Raw genomic sequence first — 21470 nt, 5'->3', positions numbered from 1 at the left:
AGGTACAGTAACAAATTTGTGATAGACAGCTGCATTTAATCTGTTTCTGAAATTTATATTCTATCATATAGCTTCAAGTTGATCTTAGTAATATAGTTCTACAATTGTGTGGCATCTGACATTGATGTCTACACATATATTGGTAATAAACATGTGGTTCATTATTTGACGGTTATGTCTTCCCATGAACTTCTGTATTTCAAACGTTTATTCCAGATTTATGTCTATTCCTAGACCACTTCGTTTGTCATTTAGGAATATCAATGTATAATTGTAATTAATTGTATATCTATTATGAAAAGTAGTAACTATTTTTTTAGATTCCATGACCTATAAGTTCTCCAGAACCTTAAAATGTCATTTCCTCAAATGCAATTTTTTGTTAATTTTTATTGGCTGGATGAATTATTGTAGTATTGATTCTAGAAATTTGAATATAATTTTTGTGAATGTCCAGTTGTTTGCTTAACATGTAATATGATAGGATATAAATTAATGTTAAGCGAAATTTAATTTTTCCTTCCCTTCTTCCCTTCAGGGTGTAGGGAGATAAAACATTGAGATGTTTTTCCTAACTGTATGGCAGTACGAAATTAAACTTGATTGAAACTGATCAAAACAGTTTTTGATTTTTATCAATTACTGTCTTTAATGAAACCAGTATTTATGGATGTTCTTAAGATCTCCTCACTCCTCTCAAACTATCTTTTAAATAAAGGGCACTAAAAATATAAATATGTATATGTATACAGAGAGGCAAGATGATGAACATCCCTAGTGTGTGACTGGCCCAAAGTCATCTAGTTGGCTTACAGCTCTCACTGTTGAGTAGTTTGCCCTTTATTTTTTAAAGGTCCATTCATGTTTTTTTTTAAGGGTTTTTAGGGAATACTGTTTATCCAACCATTGGAAGGAATAGCTGATTACCTTAAATTACGGTAAATTTTATAGAATACTTCAGACATGTTTTGCTTTGTAAGCGCCTTAAGAATATCTCTGGATAGATGAATTCAACATGCTAAAATTATTATTAAAAAATAAGTGTTTGAACAGAGAATAATGTAGTAAATTGAATTGCATAAAGATATCCAGGATTAGTATAAAAATACAAATGATTTTGAGTTGATCTGTGCTGTCCTTTAAATATTTTAAACAACTACTGGATTGAATTAATGGGGGTACTTAAGGGATGGTATTATAAGTGGTAACTTCAAATTTCAGTCTGTTTCATTAGATGAGGTAGGTTAATAATATTAAATACTAACATGTTAATATGTGGGTATGACGTAGACATTTGCTTTGAAGAAACATTCAGAATAAGACACAGTTAAAGGTTTTGTTTTGAAAGAAACCAGGTTTGTATGGTTTAAAAAAACTAATCTCTGTGAATACAGCAAGACTTAAATAGTTTACTAAAGTTGCACTTTTAAGACAATTTCATAATATAAATCTCATTAAATCCAGTTCTACCCTCCTGCAACTTTTACAATAGGTTTCGCTATATGGCACTCCCTTTGGGCTATCTTGTTTAAGCCATTTTTCAATGTTTTATGGTGCTCCAGTGGAAGAGGAGGAAAGGAAAATCTCTTCTGCTTAAGAAATGAAGGTCGATTTTACCTGTTATGTGTTTCTTATTAAGAAAATCTAGTTTAAAATGTACAAGTTTCAGATTACATCACATTACTTACAGTGCATGTATTTGGATACAGATGTATATTATGGTGGGTTCCACAATCAGCCAGATGTTTAGCCTAGGTTTAACATTTTTATTTACCTATCACAGTAATGGCGAACCTATGGCACCCTTTTTTAAAGCCATTTTTCGCCCTCCCCAGGCTCCAGAGGCTTTATAAGAGCCTGGGGAGGGCAAAAAGAGCCTCCCCCGGAGGCCCTCTGGAGGCTTCATGAGCTTCCCTGACGCTTTCGGAGCGCTCAAAACGACCCTCCGAGCAAACCAGAAGTGACTTCCGGTTTGCTCGGAGGGTTGCTTTGAGCGCTCCAAAGGCTTCAGGGACCATCCAGATGCTTCCCTGAAGCCTTCGGAATGCTTAAAACGACCCTCCGAGCAAACCGGAAGTGACTTCCGGTTTGCTCGGATGGTCGTTTTGAGCACTCCGCAGGCATCAGGGAAGCCTCTGAATGATCTCTGAAGCCTTCGGAGCGCTCAAAACGATCCTCCAAGCAAACAGGAAGTGACTTCCGGTAGGCTCGGAGGGTCGTTTTGAGCGCTCCGAAGGTTTCAGGAACCCTCCAGAGGCTTCCCTGACGCCTCCGGAGGGTGTCCAGGGGGGCAGGGGGAGGCTGTTTTCGCCCTTCCCAGGCTCCTATAAAGCCTCTGGAGCCTGGGGAGGGCGAAAAAAGCATGTAAAAAAAGGGGATTGTGCCAGTAGTGCGCGCATGCGCACTGGGGGGGGTCACACATTGCATTATGGGTGCGGCACGCCTGCACACGACCCTCTGCGTTCCCCCCACTTATGGCACGCGAGCCAAAAAAGTTCGCCATCGGTGACCTATCAAGTCCTTCCCAAGAATAGATTGATGTTGCTTGATGGTATTAAAAGTATTGTTGAGGAGTGTAATAAAGATATTAGAAATCAATTTGGCATCAACAAGTGTGCAACTATAGCTATAATGGCAGGAAAATTATTGAAGATGATGGAATACAGCTTAACAATGAAGATTTGATAACAGCAGTGGTACCCAAAGAAGCCTACACATATTTTGGGGATTTGGAAGCTTCCAATTTATTACAAAATCAAGTCAAAATACTTCTACTAAATATATTGTAGAATCATAAAGCTGGAAGAGATCTTAGTCCAGCCCTCTGCCAAGGGCTTATATCATCCTGAACAAATGGTTGTCTTGTAAATTCCCAATGATGGAGCACCCACAACTCCAGAATGCAAGCTGTTCTGTTGATTAATCATTATCACTATCAGGAAATTCCTCCATAGTTTCAAGTTTAATCTCGATATAATGAGCTCAAGTGCTACAGAGAATCAACAAGTTCTGAAAATTTTGAAAACAAAGCTACATGACGGACATATCATTAAAGCAATTAATACATGAGCTACTATCTGATATGCTGCAGGAATAGTTGATTGGACCCAGATACAATTTGATAATTTGGATCGGAAAACAAGAAAACTAATGGCAATGCACCATGCTTTGCACCAGTGGTGGGTTCCTGCCGGATCGCACCGGATCGCGCGCGCTCCCTTTCAGCGCTCCACCTGGCTCGCGCGCTCCCTTTCAGCGCTACACCTGGCTCGCGCGCTCCCTTCCGGCACTAAAACCGGAAGTACAGTCTTGCCCCGCCCCTGGCGAAGCAACGACGCCTGCCTGCGCTCCACCAGCTCGGCTGGGAACGGAGATGTTTCCTCAGCGGAGCGGAGTGCCTGCAGGCGCTCCGCTCCGCTGAGGAAACATCTCCGTTCCCAGCCGAGCTGGTGGAGCGCAGGCAGGCGTCGTTGCTTCGCCAGGGGCGGGGCAAGACTGTACTTCCGGTTTTAGCGCCGGAAGGGAGCGCGCGAGCCAGGTGTAGCGCTGAAAGGGAGCGTGCGAGCCAGGTGGAGCGCTGAAAGGGAGCGCGCGAGCCAGGTGGAGCGCTGAAAGGGAGCGCGCGCGATCCGGTGCGATCCGGCAGGAACCCACCACTGCTTTGCACCCAAAAAGTAGTAGTGATTGGCTGCATGCAAAGAGCTAAAGCGGATAGAGGATTTGTACAGATTAAGCAAAATGGAGAAAGAAAACATGGCCTGAAATTGAAAACCAATTTATTAATTGGAAGAAAAAGCCAATGCATGATCAATATTTGAAGGATATAAAAGGAAAACTAATAAAATTCACATAGACTTAGTTAAGATCAGGAGTGTTCAAAAACACTCCTGACTCACAACAAACTTTGCCAACTAATTTCATGAAGGCAAAAATTCAAATGTTGCAACAGCCAATGTCACCTTTGTAGTAAAAAGGATGAAACAATTTACGATTTTGATCAGTGGCTACCCCAAAATTTCACAAACTGACTACAAACAGCATCATGACCAAATTGTCAGAATTTATTGGAAGCTTTTCCAGAGGCTTGGATTTGAATATAGTTAAAACTACTGGACCATCAAATCGAGAAGATTTTGGAAAATGAGCAGGTTGAGATCTTAAGGAAAATTTAACTTTCAAAACACAGGCACCTTGTACCTAACATATCTGATATAATCGTTATTTAAAATAAGAAAGTCTGCTTCATTGACATTGCTATTCTGGGTGATGCTAGGATTGAGTAAAAACAATTGGAAAATTATGAAATTGTGGGACTTACGGATCAAAGTTGAACCCTTATGGAAAAAGAAATCTATTGTACCAATCTTATTTAGAATCCTCAGAGTACTATCTACAGGACTTCATCAATATCAGGAAATACTGATTTTTTTGGACCTGAATATCCTCATTTTACAAAATACCATTCTGCTTGGAACTGCCTATAGTGTTAGACATTACCTTAAAAATCCTTGGATCCTTGGTCAGGGTTTGAATTACTTAGTTTCCACCAGTCTTAGACTGTGAGTCTAATTGTAGATTACCCACACATGATAATAATTTCCCCATAATTTCCTTTCCATAAGAAGCAGTTAGTCATTACATTTGTCTTTTTGTTTTTCAGCTTGATCCAAGAATTATTCAGCCTTTTTTGGCAGACTGTAGACAGACGATTGCCAAATTAGATAATCAGAACATGAAGGCTATTAAGGGACTGGAGGATAGGCTTTATGCGCTGGACCAGATGATAGCTAGCTGCAGCAGACTCGTTAATGAACAAAAAGAACTTGCTCAGGTAAGTAGTAGTTGTTTTGAATAAGGCAAGATAGCCTTTTTTATAATAATAGTATGTTCTGAAAATTGTTCGATAAACTGGATTTGTTAGATTAAGTTGCAACAGAACATAAATTTGAAATTAAACTTTTTTTTTCATCACAGATACGGATATCTTCCTACAACAGTATGAAATTGACTACCTCATTCTTTAGTTCAGGCACTAATTTTGGTGTGGATGTTCTAATATAAATATTTTTGCTGCCCAACTCCCAGTGATTCTGGGAGTCTTTGAAGGCATCACCAGAGGTTTTCAAGTTAGGAGATTTTAGTTCTGTACCTCTAATGTAATCCTACTTTTTTGTGTTATTTAGCATTTCTCTCATGATTGAAATCAATGCCACTTATACTAAGATAATGCTTATTTGATGTATACAAATACATTTCCTATTATTTTTCTGAATTAGAAGTTTATTGTACAGAAGCTGCTGAATGAATTATCTAAAGAATCAGCCATTATAGTCAAGCATAAGGAAATTGCAATTCAACAATTAGAAATAGTTTAATTCTATAATATTATCAAATAGTCTGCCTCGTATGTAAGAGCTATCTCTTTCTTAAATGTAAAGAATTAAAGTCTTAATTCTAGATGGAAGCATCTAGGGTGTGTGTAGGGATGTATTAAGATTTTTCTTTATTTACCCCTATTATTCAGTACCATTGTGATGTATATTATTTATCATTATATTATTTTTAATTCTCTGCTTTTTCTGTGATGGATGCTTGGATCCATGGGGAGTAGAGTACCTTAGGAATATTAATAATAAAGTAAATGTCTTTATTATTTTTATAAATAACTCAAGGGAGTGAACTTAGGCTCAGCATGTTTACTTTGAAGATTTAACTTAGTTGTCTTATTGGAGGAGTTATCTGTATACACAATTTGGATAACCAGAAAATGCCTTCAAACTAATTATGCCAAACCTTTCAGAGAAACATCCATTTCAAATACTTGCAAAGTCCTAACATACATTAGTTTATATAATCTTCTTTTTTCCTAGGTTAGATTGATTTACAGTCTTCTTACAATCTGTTATAGGGGCTTGGATCTCAAAGCTAAACACCCCAAGTTTTAAAGGTTTTCCTTATTTATTTGCTTTTAAGGTAGCTTTTCTGGGGCCATCTTACCACATAATGGTTTTTTTAGTTGTCCTTTTCAAAAGTTCTTCCCCAAGCAGCACATATGTGCCTTCTCTTGCTCTAGAACCACTGGAGCACTTATTTGGTTCTTAATAAAATGCATTTTAAAACCCAAGCATAAACAGTATTAATTTACTAATATGCCAATTGAAAACAACAGGAAAATGAAGATTGAAATGTTGGTTGCAGGTGTAATCAGATAGTTTGATATGTTGTGTTATCACTGAATACAATTGTACAAAACTGTTTAAAAGTTAAAAAGTTCCAATAAAAATGTATAGTTTATGATAGCATCATAAATACAAATAGTAGAATACTAATGAAAAACTATTAATAAAAACTCTAAATATTTAAAACTAGTAGCAAAATTAGTATTTAGTAATTTATTTATAAAGGTGAGAAAAACTAACCAAAATACAGTTAATGACTGTGCAATTGTTTCTGTATTTAAATGAGGTTGGATATAATTAAAACAAAAATAAGAAAATGAATGTAGGTAGTTTCTTATTGCATAATAACATGTGTATATAACATCTTATCCAATATGGTCAGTAGGTGGCAATATATTATAAGGATTCTTTCACTTAGTTTCTAACATAATGCAACCTTGTTAAACCTAAATTACGTGCTGTTTTTATTGATAATAAAGTCTTTTGGTGTCCTTTAGAATACATATTTATATGAAAATATGAAGCAATTATCTAGAGCAGGGATCTCCAACCTCCGGACCTGGCATCGGTCTGTGGCCCACCAGGAACCAATCTGTGCAAACGAGCAAAGTTCCATCCAGTGAAGCTGCATCCAGCATGTGTGGGATCCAAGCGGTGTGTAAAACCATGATCCCATGAAAAAAAACTGCCTCCATGAAATGGGTCCCTGGCACCCAAAAGATTGGGGCCGCTGATCTAGACTATTATATATTATTTTGCAAATCTTAGAGGAGGGCTACTGTAGTGTTCTGAAACCATTTTAGTTATTAATATGGATACCAATCAATTTCCATAGGTGATTCTGATTTGCAAAAAAAAAAAATTCTTCTGAAGTTATTGGGAATGAATTAACATAATTTTTATTTGGCACAGAGAACAGAAAATGTTTCCATTCTTATGTCAATTTATTTTATTAAGGGATTTCTGGCTAATCAGAAGAGAGCAGAGAACTTGAAAGATCCTTCTGTACTACCTGACTTGTGCTTGAGCCATGCAAATCAACTGATGATCATGTTAACTAACCACAGGAAACTTTTAGATATTAAACAAAAATGTACTACTGCCAAACAAGAACTTGCAAATAATTTACAAGTCCGACTGAAGTAAGTGAAGCTATTGCAGTAATTTATTTCACCCCATGCATTTTCATTTTATTTTATGTGTGCTATTATTATAATTACTGTTTAGAAATTATATCCCAAATCTTTCTTTCTTTGAATGACTTGCCCAGAACTGTATCATTATTATATTCAGGAATCACCTTTTTAGTTTGCCGTGTTCTATCCACTAAGTTTGCAAACTTCCTTTGCAATTAAGTGCATAGGATTTTGTTTCTTTTATTGTAATACCTTCAATAGGTTCCTAGCACTAGTAAAATGTATTTCTGAATGTATGTAGTCGCATTTTTCCAGCTTCAAATTAATGGGGAAGTGTCTTGCATTTCTTGTGTATATGATAATAAGAGAAAGTACTATTAAAAATATGTGAATAAGCAGAAGAAACAACACAAAAGTATATGAAAAGGAATCAGACATGTTGACCTCGGTTGTTAGCAAATAAAGGTTACTGTGGAGAACCGTTTTCTAGTGAGACTCTCCACATGAATAAAGACTCTGGAAAGCCAATATCTTTTCTTGGTGAATAGTGGCTGTCTGTTGCAGGCACACTCTCATTTTGATTGCTTTTTGGGTGCTTGGCAACTAGTTTCTGAGTGCTTGCAAAGTCCTGCAGTCACATGACTGCAAATTTTTTTTGCCCGCTTCCAGCAAAAGATTTCCATTCAGAAAGATAGGTTAAAAACTCCTGCAAAATATGGCATAAAATTGGGTCTGATCACACGAATGTTTTGACTCACAATCATATCAACTTTTGACTGGAAACCTGGTCCCAATTGCAATTATAAGTTGAAGACTATATGTATAATAGTTTATTTGAACAGTTGGCCTTTTTCTTTTTTATATGAAGATATGAAACAATAATCTAGAGCAGAACCACAAAGTATTGAGGTTGGTGAATTTGAATTCACATTAGAAATTTGAATGGTATGGATTTTAATAGCTATCCATGGAATGCAGTTATATTCCTAGGTTAATTAGTTTGCTTTGATTTTAATTGCATTTTAATTGTATAATCTAGGGTTTTCTAACCCCGGGTTTCTGGACCAGCACTGATTCGTGGCATGCCAGAACCGAGAGGTGCCAAAAAGCGAATCCCCATCATGAGAAACTAAAACTCTCTGGTCTGAGGAAAAGCCTCTCTCCAGGGAACCAGTCTCTAATGCCCAAAAAGTTGGGGGCCACTGATGTAACCTATCTAAAATATTCTGTGATTGAGCAGTTTATAAAGTTTTCAAATCATAAATAAGCAAATACCTGATTGGCAATTATTAGAAGAGCCGGTTCTTTGAGTGGCTAGAGGCTGGTCAGTACTTCTGAGTCCAATTTGCCTCACATTGTTGTGGGAAAAAAATAGATTTGGAATATGAAACTGTCTTGATGAGCCCCTTGATAAAAGGTAAGATATATACTGTATTTGACAAATAGCTATTCAGTAGACGATTTTTCTTTTAATCACCAGTCCAAATTCACCTAGTGTCACCTGTTCTGCAGGTGGTGCTGCTTCGTCATGCTTCATGCTGACCAAGATGGAGAGAAACTACAAGCATTGCTTCGCCTTGTTACAGAGCTGCTAGAAAGAGTGAAAATTGTAGAAAAGCTCAGTAATGTCCCACAGATGTACTGTTTGGCAGTTGTTGAAGTCGTAAGAAGAAAAATGTTTGTGAAACACTACAGAGAGGTAAGTAATTTGAATAGATAATTTAAACAGAAAATTTTATAAATTTGTGACTATCTTTTGCTTTAGAGAAAAAATGTGTTTGTACATTTGTATTTAATTACCTTTTTTTGTTTTATAGTGGGCTGGTGCATTAGTAAAAGATGGTAAACATCTTTATGATGCAGAAAAAGCCAAAAGGGAATCTTTTGGAAAATTATTTAGTAAGTATTGTAATTATTTCTCTGCTCTCAAGCTACAATGGCACAAACATCATAACATTAAAAGAAATGTGTATCTTGAATAAATTAGTGTTAATTTTTATATTATGCCCAACTATGTGCAGCATAATTATAACATATGATGGTTTTTGTAAGGTTTGAAGTTGGCAAGGTGGAAATTAGCAGGATTCTGCCAGACAGAATCATTATGTAAACTTTGAACAGATGCAAGGCTGGAAAAGATTGAGCAAGACTCCATTGACATGGAACAGGTCAGGGGAAAAAACTAGAATTTAAACCCTGGGTGATGGTCTATTGACAACAGACTCTGGACACAAACCTACATACATCTTCATTTTTATGTTTGAAACAGTGGTGGGTTCCGGATCCCGTTGCAACCGGTATGGTGCAACGGGGCCTGGCGTCCACCACATGAACGTGTGCAGCACGCGCGTGCGCACACACGCACTATGTGCATGCATACTTCTGCCTGTGATGCTCCGCGATGCCCCAGCTGCTCGGCAGATTATCGCACATGTGCCGTACGCTCCATGCATGTAAGTCCCGAAATACAGGTAAGGACAGCGGGCGGGTGGGCCCTCCGGAGCACCGTACCGGTACGGTACCCAGTGCTCCTGGAAGGCACCGGTACGCCCGTATTGGGGCATACCGGTCGTAACCCACCACTGGTTTGAAAGTAACAAATCTTTTGAATATGTGTTTTTCTGGTCTGAATATTATGCTGAATCAATGAAGCTCTGCTTTTTAACAGCAGTGTTCCTGAAGAGTAAAGAATATTCTATGTTTGATGTGAAGTCTAGCAGTTATATTGAATCAGTGTTGTGTCATGACTCACCCAAACTAAATGTGCATTTATAAATCAAAATTATTGATATGCCTGGCCTCAGTCATGCAATCACATTATTGACAAAAGGTGTAGGAGTGTTTACATGTATCAAAAAAGAAAGAAAGATAAAGAGCAGCCATTTCTCATAATTATCTTACTATCCTGTGCTGTATAGTTCGGGGCACTTTTCTTCTAGTTTACCTCTTGTATCAGGACTTTGCTAGAAAATGAAGAAGCTGGGATCATGCATAGTATTCTCTTTACTTTTCTCCAGTTAAAGGTGTGTGATCTAATAAAAAGAATACTGAGAGTGAACAAGAGATGGCTATAGAAATCGTGCTAGTGAGAATGAATTATATTCTTCAATCGTAGGATATATTTTTGTGGTATTGGATGATGAATTTTCCTGAGATGTGCTGGAAAATTTTTGTTCTGCAATTCTGGCCCTAATCCATTATTTCTTTCAACAGGGAAATCTTTCTTAAGAAATCGTTTGTTCAGGGGCCTTGATGCCTGGCCACCATCCTTTTGTGTGAGTATTTTATCTTTTTCTTTGGCTGTAAAATATTAATTGGTGTTATGTTTATTTATATATGGTTTTAAATAGCTATGAACAGCTAATTCATATTTATTGTAGATTTGACAAATTTTTCCGCAGTAAGTAATGAAATATTGTATTGTGAAAACTGAAAGAGAATATATAAAACTTGATTCTTATTTTTTAAAATATGTGATTAGCATTTACATGTTGATGACTTTTCACATGATGAGACGCAGAACTAATAACGTAAATAACTGAGCTTAAACAAATACCGCAGAAATGGGATAGGAATAAGAATTGTTCCTCTCACCCTTTCCCCTTGCTGGCAGATGGTAAACAGGAACACTTTTAGATCTCCCTGTTGGGACTGATCAGATTTCTGAATTAATTTCACTTATGTTAGAACTATGTGGGGCTTTTTGTAGCTTTACAATTCTGCGAAATGCTACTACATATTTAGATAATATATTTGTTACAAGTGCTGAACCTGCTGCTATTCATATTTTGGGGATTATAGCTGCTTGGGTACTCTTATAGAATTTAGAGCTGCATTACTTATTTTCATTGAGCTATCTTCAGTAATTTAAATATATTTCCTATATAATTACAGTGATTCAGATCTTAAGACTATACAGTATAAAGTCAGATTTATTTTCCTTTGATGTGGTCTATTTTGAGTTGTACTGTATTCAGCAGTAAAGAACTATTACAGTGCATCAGTCTTATAATCAATTACATTATTTTAATAGCAACAGGTTTAATAGCGACATATGTGACAGAGCTTTCTTCATTTTGAATAACATTTAATATAATGTAAAATGTAACTAATTATATCATCTCTGCATTAATATTCATTTTCCAAAATATTTTGTATAATATTTTTCCATTAATATGATCTGAGAATGGCATCTACAATCTGTTTTATTAGAAATAATACCAAAAGACTTGTTTGTTCAACGGGATCCCCCCCCCCGTATATCTGAATGTTTGCCTATTTTAAACATGCATACATTTCTTTTTTATTTATAGACTCGAAAACCTCGCAGATTTGATGGTGAACTTCCTGATATTTCATTATCTGATTTGCAGTTTCTTCAATCCTTTTGTCCTTCAGAAGTACAACCATTACTCAGGTAAGGTATGATTTTAATTACCTGAAATAAAGAGCTTTTGCCAATAGATAGCCATTAAGAAATACAATTGCAAATAATTATAGGAAAAATTATTTTCCCCCTCCCTTTCTGGTTCATGAATATGCAGCTAACAAAAAGATACAGATTTCAGCAGTCTCTATAAATGTTAAAAGGCTATTTATATAGCATATTTATAATTAGGTTAAAATATTTGTATATCAGATTTGTGAGTTGAGACTAATTTCAAAAGAGAAAAAATCCGTCAGAAATTCTGGGCAATAGACAAAAGAAAAACATTATTGTGTTCTTCTGTTATTTACATAGATTTATATCAGAAAACTATTTACATGTGGGTTAAATATTTTACACAGAGTCTTTTCAAGTGGACAGCCACAGTAAATGTAATTAAATACATAAATATATTAGAAGTATTTTTAAATTAACATTTAAAGAATACTACTCCTTTTGGACTAAGTTCAGATTATTTCCTAATTAAACTTTACCAAAAGGTATATTCAAAGTATAAATAGTGAAAAAGGGTAGCTTGTTTGCTGAAGTTCTCCATCATTTTATCATACAATCTCTTACATGGCCTGGTTTAGCTAAGCTTGGAATTCAGAATTTAGAATGAATGGTAGGAATCAGAATGAATGGTAGGAATCAAATAAGAAATGTTATCCTTAAATTGTAATAAACAAGGCAGAAGCCTTGCAATTAATTGTTCTCCAGTGTGGTTGTAATATAACTTATTATTTGAGAAGTGTAATCAATTTAATTTCTGTTTCTGTATTTTTAAGGGTTCCCATACTTTGTGATTTTGAACCTCTCCACCAGCATGTACTTGCTTTACATAACCTTGTCAAAGCAGCACAGAGTTTGGATGAGATGTCCCAGACCATTACGGATTTGCTGAATGAACAAAAGGTAGAACTGAGTTATATACATGCAATTTTGGCCTTTGCAGTATTTAATTCTACAATAAAATAATTAAAGATTGGATTAAATCCAATACATTGTTCAAAGGATACTCTGCTCAAAGGATACTCCCTATTCCCTATTTTTAATTCCCTGCTCCCTTTATTGTTTTTTATAAATAACTCAAAGTAGCAAATATACCTAATATTCCTTCCTCCTATTATTTCCTCCAAAACAACTATGTGTGGTGAGTTGGGCTGAAAAAAAGCAACTGGCTCAAAATCACTCAGCCCACTTACATGCCTATGATGGGATTAGAAGTCACAGCCATCGACTTCTGAATTGTTGACTGTCCAGCAAGTCCTGAAAAGAGAAGATGTGGAAAATCAGGTTCAGGAGTCCATGTAAGCTCAGCACCATTCTTGATAGCTGGGGAATGTCATTCTATAGGTGTCCTATAGGCGTGCCATAAATTTGCCGTGATGGCAAACCTTGGCACGCAGAGCCCTCTCTGTGGGCATGCTCGCCTTTGCCAGCTGCTCTTCTGGGTTCTGTCATGCAAAGACCAGCTGGATGGAGTGCATGAGCAAGATAGAACCCAGAAGAGCAGCTGGCCGCTGTGCGTATGCGCATTGGCCAGCTGCTCTCTTCCTGATTCTGGTACTCCGGCAGGTGTCACGCACTTCAGGTTCAGCACTTGGTGCCGAAACGGTTAACCGTCACTGTCTTATGTTCATTTCATAGAGCCCTGAGAATACAGATAGCCCTTGACTTAAAACCATTGATTTAACAATGGTGAAAAGTTACAACTTCCTTTTTCTGGCTACCATTCATGGGATTCTGAGTTCTATTTGTTCCAATAGAAGAACAATTAAAGAGTTAGAACAAACTAAATTGTTAAAACAATCCTGGTAAACCACTATCCTTCATTTTAGGCCAAAAGCATAATGGAATAAAATAACTTTTTTATCCCCCTTATAAAAGCTAGCCTCAGTCCAACTGATTGTTGATTAAAGATATGAGTTACTGTTGCTGGTAAATCCTGGTTAGTAGGGCCCTAATTGATACACCAAATAGAGATAAGGGGAAATCCTCACCATAGTTTCTACATGGTGTTTACAAAAGAGCTATACGTCTCCCAACACCTTCAAATATTGTACCAACCCCTTCTGGGGAATACAGCCATTTCAGTATAAGTACTGTGATAGTTTGTTAGGATACCATAATGTGGGATACATAAAGTTTTAAATAATGGGGATTCAGACACATCCATAGGTCATTTGTTTAATTGTAGCCAAGTGGTTATTTTTATAAAAAAGCACAATTCCATTTGTAATTTATGGTACTTTAATTACTCAATTACAGCCTTCCAGATGTTGTAGACTGCACTTCCCATTATTGTTTGCATGCTAGACTTGATGTGCATTGGAATTTAAGAAGATCTGAGTGTTGGCATTCCAGTTTACAATGTTAGAAGAACGGTTTCCAGAACAATTTTATTACATTACTTAAAGTTTTGTGTTTGTATACTAGTGGATTCAAGTGTACCTACATTAACATAAAATGTAAAGTTTTCAGGATAGAGATGTCTTGGAAAAGTTTGCCTCAGCAGTCTTAAACTCTTGCAGGGATTCTTGTAGTTCTGTTTCTATTTTTAAGAAGAAATCTCTTTCATGGTTATTTCTATAATTGTGAATAGGAAAGCATCAGACCATCCTCTAGTTCTTATTCAAAATCAGATTTTCAACTACAGATTTAGAAATGCACAGTAGTCTAGGCTTTTATTCAAACTGGCATATGGATAGATGTAAGCTTTATTTATTTATTTGTTCAATTTCTGTAGCTATCCATGTCAATCAAGCTTGAGGTTCAAAATCTATACTACAATTAAAACAATAAAAGCATTTTAAAATAATTAAAAAATATATAAAATTCAATAAATTAATATATACAGCAACCGAGATACTTGGACAGTTAACAATAAAGCCAGGAAATGGGGCCTTTGATGTATTTAGCACCCCTTGGGAATATAGCCAGGTTTTTAGAGCCCTACAAAAGTCTAACAACTTTATTGGTGTAATACTTAAATTTAAAATACATGTGCAGGTGTGTTTATCTTTAGCTTTTCCATGTGTTATGCTTCACGCCACATTGATATATATATCCATAATTTCATAGTATGGTGTTGTAATGTGCATTCTGTGCCATATTAAAAGGAAATACTGTGTCTGAACTGATTTTTTCCTTCTATGCTGCCAACTTATTATATAATCAGTCCAAATAATTATAAACCAATAACTATAAACAAATAAATAGTGCTTTTACAGCTCTTTCTAAGCGGTTTACAGAGTTAGGATATCCCCCTCCCCAAATGTGAGTCCTCATTATCTCTTATTTGTTTATTTGGGCTCTTCTATTAAAATTACAGTAGTTTATACTTACGCAAGTTTATATTCATGGCTAGATTTCACTGATAATTTATATGCTTTCACTTAATAAAATTGCAATCTGATGCAATATAGCTATTATACCTTGCTTTAAAACAACTTTTAAGTATAATAAGTGCACTTTTTTTTATAATTTTCTGTTAGTTTAATTTGACCTGTCTGACTATTCAGACTTACGATAGGTTGCCAAATAAGAATTTTCTAGCATACACTTAGATTTCCTCTTTCTCACAATTGCTGCTCCTGCATTCAGTAGCTGCTTTTAAACTGTTATGAGCTTTTAGGCATGACCATTTTTCTTAAAGATACAAAAAGCTTCATAAACCCTATGGCATGTGTGCGAATGTATTTGAGTTGGATCCTGTATTGGGAATTGTTAGGAAAGAATATTATTTTAACTCTTACTTTTTATTCTTATAGGCTTCCAATAGTCAAGCCTCACCACAATCTATCACTACACCAAGAATGGAAAATACAACAGGAACAACAATTGCTACCTCTCCTAAAGCTCCATCACCTCTCAGTCTTCAGGGTCCTCTTTGCCCTTCTGTATGTCCTCCAGCTCCTTTAGAAGAATTGTCTCCAGACAGTATTGATGCTCACACATTTGATTTTGAAACAATTGCCCACCCAAACATAGATCAATCTCTTAAACAAGAATCTTTAGATTTGGACTCATTGGCCGAAAGTCCAGAATCCGATTTTATGTCTGCAGTGAATGAGTTTATAATAGAAGAAAATCCATCATCTCCAAATGTGATAAGTGACCCTCAAAGTCCAGAAATGATGGTAGAATCCCTCTATTCCTCAGTTATCAATGCAATAGATAGTAGGAGGATGCAAGACACAAATATATGTGTAAAAGATGTAGTTTTAGAAAATCCTGCTCTAAATGTTTACATGGACAAATGCAGAGATGTTGCCCAAGAATCTCAGTTAAATTTAATGAATATCAAAGAAGACCTTTACCACTTTAGAACATTTGTAAAAAAAGAACAGTGTAACTTTTCCTCCTCTTTAAAATGTACTTCAGTAGAAATAAGGAATATTATAGACAAAGTCAAACTTTCTCTTGAAAAATCTTTAAAGGATAAGCATCAAAAAGAACTACAGTCTGTAAAAACTGAATATGAAAGTAAAATAAATATTTTAGTTGAAGATAGTGAAGAAAACAAAAAAAGGATTTCTAAATTACATTGTGACTTAAAAGAACTTGAAGAAGTTTTACATGACAAAGATAATGAATTTGAAATAGTAAAGAATGAAAAGGAAGCAGTTGTATTCTTACAAAATGAAAAAGATCAGAAATTGATTGAAGTGGAATGCCAAATGAAGAAGCTATATCATGAAATTAAAGAACTGACAGAGTCACGTGAAAGAGTATTAGAAAATTTGAAAAAACTTAATGTTGAAAATGAGGAAAAATTACAACTTCTGAAAGCAGAATGTCAAACTATTGAGCAAGATCATCTAAAGGAATTAGAATCTAATCTACATGTCAGACATACACAAGAATTTGAAGAATTAATAGCCAAACACAATGATTGTTTAGAGAAGTTAAAAAAAGAACATCAACACCAACTTGAAAAACTGCAGGAATCTCACGCTGCTGATGTCTTTGAAAAAGAACAACAGATTGAGGAATTAAAGATTAAGGTTTCTGAATTATCAGACTGGAGATGTAAGCTGGAAGTTGAACTAGCATTGAAAGAAGCAGAAGCAGATGAAATGAAAGTACTTATCGAAGCAAACAAGGCTCAGCAGCAAAGTAATCTCAGAACCCTTGTTGACAAAGAAACTGAAATGCTAAGAAAAGAGACAGATAAATTAAGGCATATAATTCAAGTTAGTAACGATGAATATCAGGTAGGTTTAGCAGATCTGAGGACTATAATAACAGTTGAGAAAGATCACTGCATTTCAGAATTAATTGACAGGCATGAAGGAGAAGCAAATTTGCTTAGAACAGAATTGCATAAAACGACCTCCTTGCATCAGAAAGCACTGGAAGCAGAAAAAAACCTGGAAGAACAAATTAAAAAATTGCAAGGTAAGCTGGAATTAGAAATGAATGCTGTACAGAAACAAAAAGAAGAGCTTTTAGTGTTGTGTGAACAGCAGAAGAAATATGAAGACACCATTGAGAAACTCCTAGAAGAAAAGGAACTATTAATAGCTACCCATGAACAAGACAAGAAAGAGATGGTACAGAAGCTCAGTTGTGAAAAAGAAGATGCAGTACAAAATGCTCTTAAAGAATTTGAATTGCAGAGAGAGGCTGTTGAAAAAGAACTTTTGGAAAAAATCCAGCGACTTGAGATGCAAGTTAATCAGAGGTATTGTATGAATTAGGGTACCTTCTAATATTTTAAATGACAACAACAGCCTGAATATATTTTGTATGAATTGACAAAATAGAATATAAAATTAGAGGAGTATCTTCTTCAGTCAGTTTGCTTGTCCGCTCAACCAGCCATATATTTTTCCCACAAATACCATCAGCCTATCTCTTATCCTAACATACAAATCAATTTTTATTCTAATTATTTCATGGGTTATACTGAGGAAATGTGTTATTAGTTATTTTCTCTAAGTTTTAATACTGAATGACATGTTATTTCAAACCATCCCATATTGAGCTACATATTGCTTTGGATTTATACTGCATTATCCTAGTGGATCAGAGACATTGGTATTTTTAAAGAAATGGTTGCACATTAAAATTTTGTCCCATATTAAAAAGTTGCCATCACAAAAGGATACATAAAAGCTTTCCCTTTGATGTGGAAAGTTTTTTCATAGAAGAGGTATTTTTCGAACAAATTATTATATGTAGATTTAACTACTTATATGTATTTAAAATATATATACCTACGAATTACCCACAAAACATCTTATACTCATAGTTGGGTAAAACTTTGAATTTCTAGTTACTACTGCAAAATGTTAATCAAATTGTTATTTGCTTTTATCCCCCACCTACCCAAAGCTGTTGTATTCGGAATTATACCAGCTATGTTTCAACTCATGCTTATTCTTTTTTTTTTTTAATGTAATGGTCAGATTTATTTTGTGGGTCAAACTTAAATAAATTAGCGTAAGTTTTGGTAAAATTGTGCTATCTGAGAATGAACCAAATAGTACAGTTGAACATAATTCAGTACTTGCTATTTTCTAAATAGTTATTTAATCTATTTATTATCTATTATATCTATTAATTATTTAATACAGCTAAAACTGTCGTGTCTGTAACTTTTACATGGGCAGATGGTCATTGGTCAAACTTTTTCAAGGTACCTTAAATGGACTATTTTACAGAATGCATCCAAAATCCCATGGACTCCCATGAAATTGAAATTCAGAAAATTTTATAAAACATTTTGTTGCATAAAATTATCATAAAAAGTTTTATGATATAATAAACAATGCCATAAAACATTTCCTGTGGTCAACTTCTGATGTTTGTGCTATACAATTCGACAAGGGCTACTTTTAAGGCAGATAACAATTAAATATCTCCTTGTAGTTTTAAGGAGTTTTCAGTACATTACTGTCATTATTGAAGGCAATGAATCTAGTAAGGAACTATCTTGAAATGATGACCCCACCATGTCACAGGTTGTTTTTTAATCTTTCAAAGACAAGTTATGAGAGACACCTCAGAAAGAGTGCTTTATATATTTTAAAAAGGACTTTAAGCCATCTTAATGCATTGTGCTGCCCTGATCATGATCTCTTTGCTTGGCAACCTGTTCATGTTTATGGCTGATTGTCCAATGCACAGTGATCATATGATTGCCATTTGCAATCTTCTCTGCTGCTTCCCCAGAAAGTTAATGGAAAGCCAACAGGGAAGTTTCCAAGCTGCTGAGATGACTGCTTGTTTCTGGGGCTGAGGACTCTTTGTTTCTGGGGCTGGCTGAAAGAATTCCTGCTGGAAGGAACCTGAGTTCTGTATGGAGTTTATTATACCACCACCCCTTTAAAATTCTGAAACTTTGTTCCTGCATCCCAATGAAGAATTTCTCCCCAATGGAAAAAGGGAAGAGGAACTAATTTATCAGGCTGCAGGCATGGAGCTTCATTTTAGTTCAATTCTGCAGCCTGATGATGAATTTATCTCCCCCCCCCCACTCCTGACTCAGAGCCCCCATACACAAACTCCCAAGGCACCTATGCCGCTTACCTGGGCTTCCATCCACTTAACAACTCAGTCGCAACCAGGAGTGGCAGGATTGCTGTTGTTGAGTGAAATTATCACATGGTTGTCTTTCTTACCAGTTGCTTTTGCTCAAGAATCGAGATTCTGGTCGCCCCATAAATGAAAAAGATTATGATTTATGGATTGTAATTCACACCAGGTCTCCTATTATCCAGTAGATTGTTTTATTTATGTTAAACAGAAGACAAAGCACTAGCCATTCTTGACAACTTGCCTTGTTTTACAAGAAATTTAGTAAGAAATTAAATGTTTGAAGAAAATATATGTGCCTTTGTTGCAGCAGCAAAACGTTTTCATTTTTAAAATTATGATAATAAAATATAAACCTGAGAAGTACAGAAGGTTTATCGATGTAGATTGTATATGGCATCAAGATGAAATTCTCCCATTAAATTTAGTTGTTGAAATAATGGGAGAAGCTAAATACATGAGTAATTACTCATATAGAATTAATCTGCTGTTGATAGATGACACAAATGTAGTGAAAGTATTATAATTTATTTCTGTCTATATTCATATTTGATTTAATATCCATATCTCTGAATATTTTGTTTAATAAATGCATGAATATTCCTACAATATATTAATTAGTAATATTTAATGAATAAAACTATTTTATTCATATTTTTAGAGATTTCATAAACTCAGCTTGCATGGAAAACAATGCATATTTAAAATCAAAATTAATTTTGATCAACAGATGCAATAAATTGCTACATCATGAAATTGGACGAAAAGTATTAACAATTATTCCTTTCAAATCATTTTACAAAATGAAAAATAATGTTATTTTTTTACATATTTTATTTCCAGCGGAAAATAGCTGCACTTTCCAATTCTTATGATATGTGTGTCTTTCTCTTTTTATTTGATGAATTTCAGTTTTAAGAGCAAAATGTTTTATTTAGATAGTCTTTATTTTAGAAAAAAAGCAAAAAAAGTTAATTGTAGACTCAAAGGTACTTTTTCAAAACTCAGCTGGATTATGTTTTGCATGAGAAGCAAAACAATTTCTTCCCTAAGGGGAAAAAAACACATTTGCCTTTTGAAAAAAAAACCATTTGGACAACCATGACCTGGATGACAGAGAATCTCAGTTCATTGTAAAATTTTGAATTTTCCCTGAGAGATGGCTTTCATTAAGGTTCTTTAACTATATACAACTCCTGTCATTATCAAATATTATAATGCCAACATCACCCAGTTATAAATTGAAATTCCTTGGTTTTGTCTAAACAAAGCAAAATGAATACCATTATTTATTAAAGTTTCCAGTTAGCAATTTATTTTTAATCAAATATTGCTTATAATTCTTCCTTTGCAAAGTAGCATCACTAATAGATCCCATGCTTTTCATTCATTCTGTCTGTCATAATTTAAATTGTTCAGATTTGATTGTGGCTGATGGGTTAGCAGCATCTAAGTTCTGAGGCTTCAGTCAGGAAGTATGTTAAATGAATGTATTCACATTGTTCCAAGACGTTCTTATTTTAAAATGTACCTTTTCTTGTTGCAGTTTTTGTAATACCTCATCCAACTTCTGTATCACTTCTATAAGTTTACAATAATTTTATCCAGCTTTGCATTCATGTCTATTTTTCTAAGCAGTATTTTCAAATATATATTACAAAATAGTTAAAATTGCTTCCGTCCCTGAAAGATAAAATGAAGATACAGTGTTAATTATTTTATCATCTAGAGGTGTGTTTTTTTACCTAGTTTCAGACAATGATAACATTTTCATAACAGAATGGATACAATTTTGAACAAACGTCTAGGTTTTTTTGACAAGTTCAGTTTTGGTTTGAGAGAGCTTCTTACAAAAGGTAATACTCAAAAGAGGATTACTTCCACTTTTTTCCCAGATATGGTCAACATATTTAGGGTAATATCCAGCATACCAAACATACCAAAAAATGCAAGACTGAATTTAAGATATTTAAGATATCTTAAATCAGAGTTCAAGGCAGAGCTTTCATCAAAGTTTAAGATATTTAATAAATAATAATAAATAATAAATAAATAAATATTTATTTCTTAGCCGCACCCTCTCCCGAAGGACTCGGGGCGGCGTACAATGAAACATATGAAATAAATATGTGGACAAAACAAACATATAACAGAGATATATACCGAGACGTACACAAGGAGGAG

The 21470-nt window shown here is 34.9% G+C and overlaps 1 protein-coding gene and 1 long non-coding RNA gene across 3 annotated transcripts in view; one reads left to right on the top strand and one right to left on the bottom strand.

Annotated features, from left to right (window-relative positions):
- Nucleotides 1–21470, bottom strand: part of LOC309390698 — a 279896-nt gene that overhangs the window by 27731 nt on the left and 230695 nt on the right. The gene's annotated exons all lie outside the window — the stretch shown is intronic.
- The window catches only part of RB1CC1 (RB1 inducible coiled-coil 1), a 55922-nt gene that overhangs the window by 18456 nt on the left and 15996 nt on the right, over nucleotides 1–21470 (top strand). For both annotated transcript variants that reach the window (XM_081950315.1, XM_081950316.1), the window contains exons 8-15: nucleotides 4661–4831; nucleotides 7137–7321; nucleotides 8828–9014; nucleotides 9133–9214; nucleotides 10529–10590; nucleotides 11629–11732; nucleotides 12530–12656; nucleotides 15515–17430. In XM_081950315.1, the coding sequence (XP_081806441.1) occupies nucleotides 4661–4831; nucleotides 7137–7321; nucleotides 8828–9014; nucleotides 9133–9214; nucleotides 10529–10590; nucleotides 11629–11732; nucleotides 12530–12656; nucleotides 15515–17430 (2834 nt within the window). The remainder of the gene's footprint in view (nucleotides 1–4660; nucleotides 4832–7136; nucleotides 7322–8827; nucleotides 9015–9132; nucleotides 9215–10528; nucleotides 10591–11628; nucleotides 11733–12529; nucleotides 12657–15514; nucleotides 17431–21470) is intronic.

The sequence above is a fragment of the Natrix helvetica genome, assembly GCF_964273705.1.
Source record: "Natrix helvetica genome assembly, chromosome: 4".
NCBI lineage: Eukaryota > Metazoa > Chordata > Lepidosauria > Squamata > Natricidae > Natrix > Natrix helvetica.
This window is presented reverse-complemented; position numbering and strand designations above follow the sequence as displayed.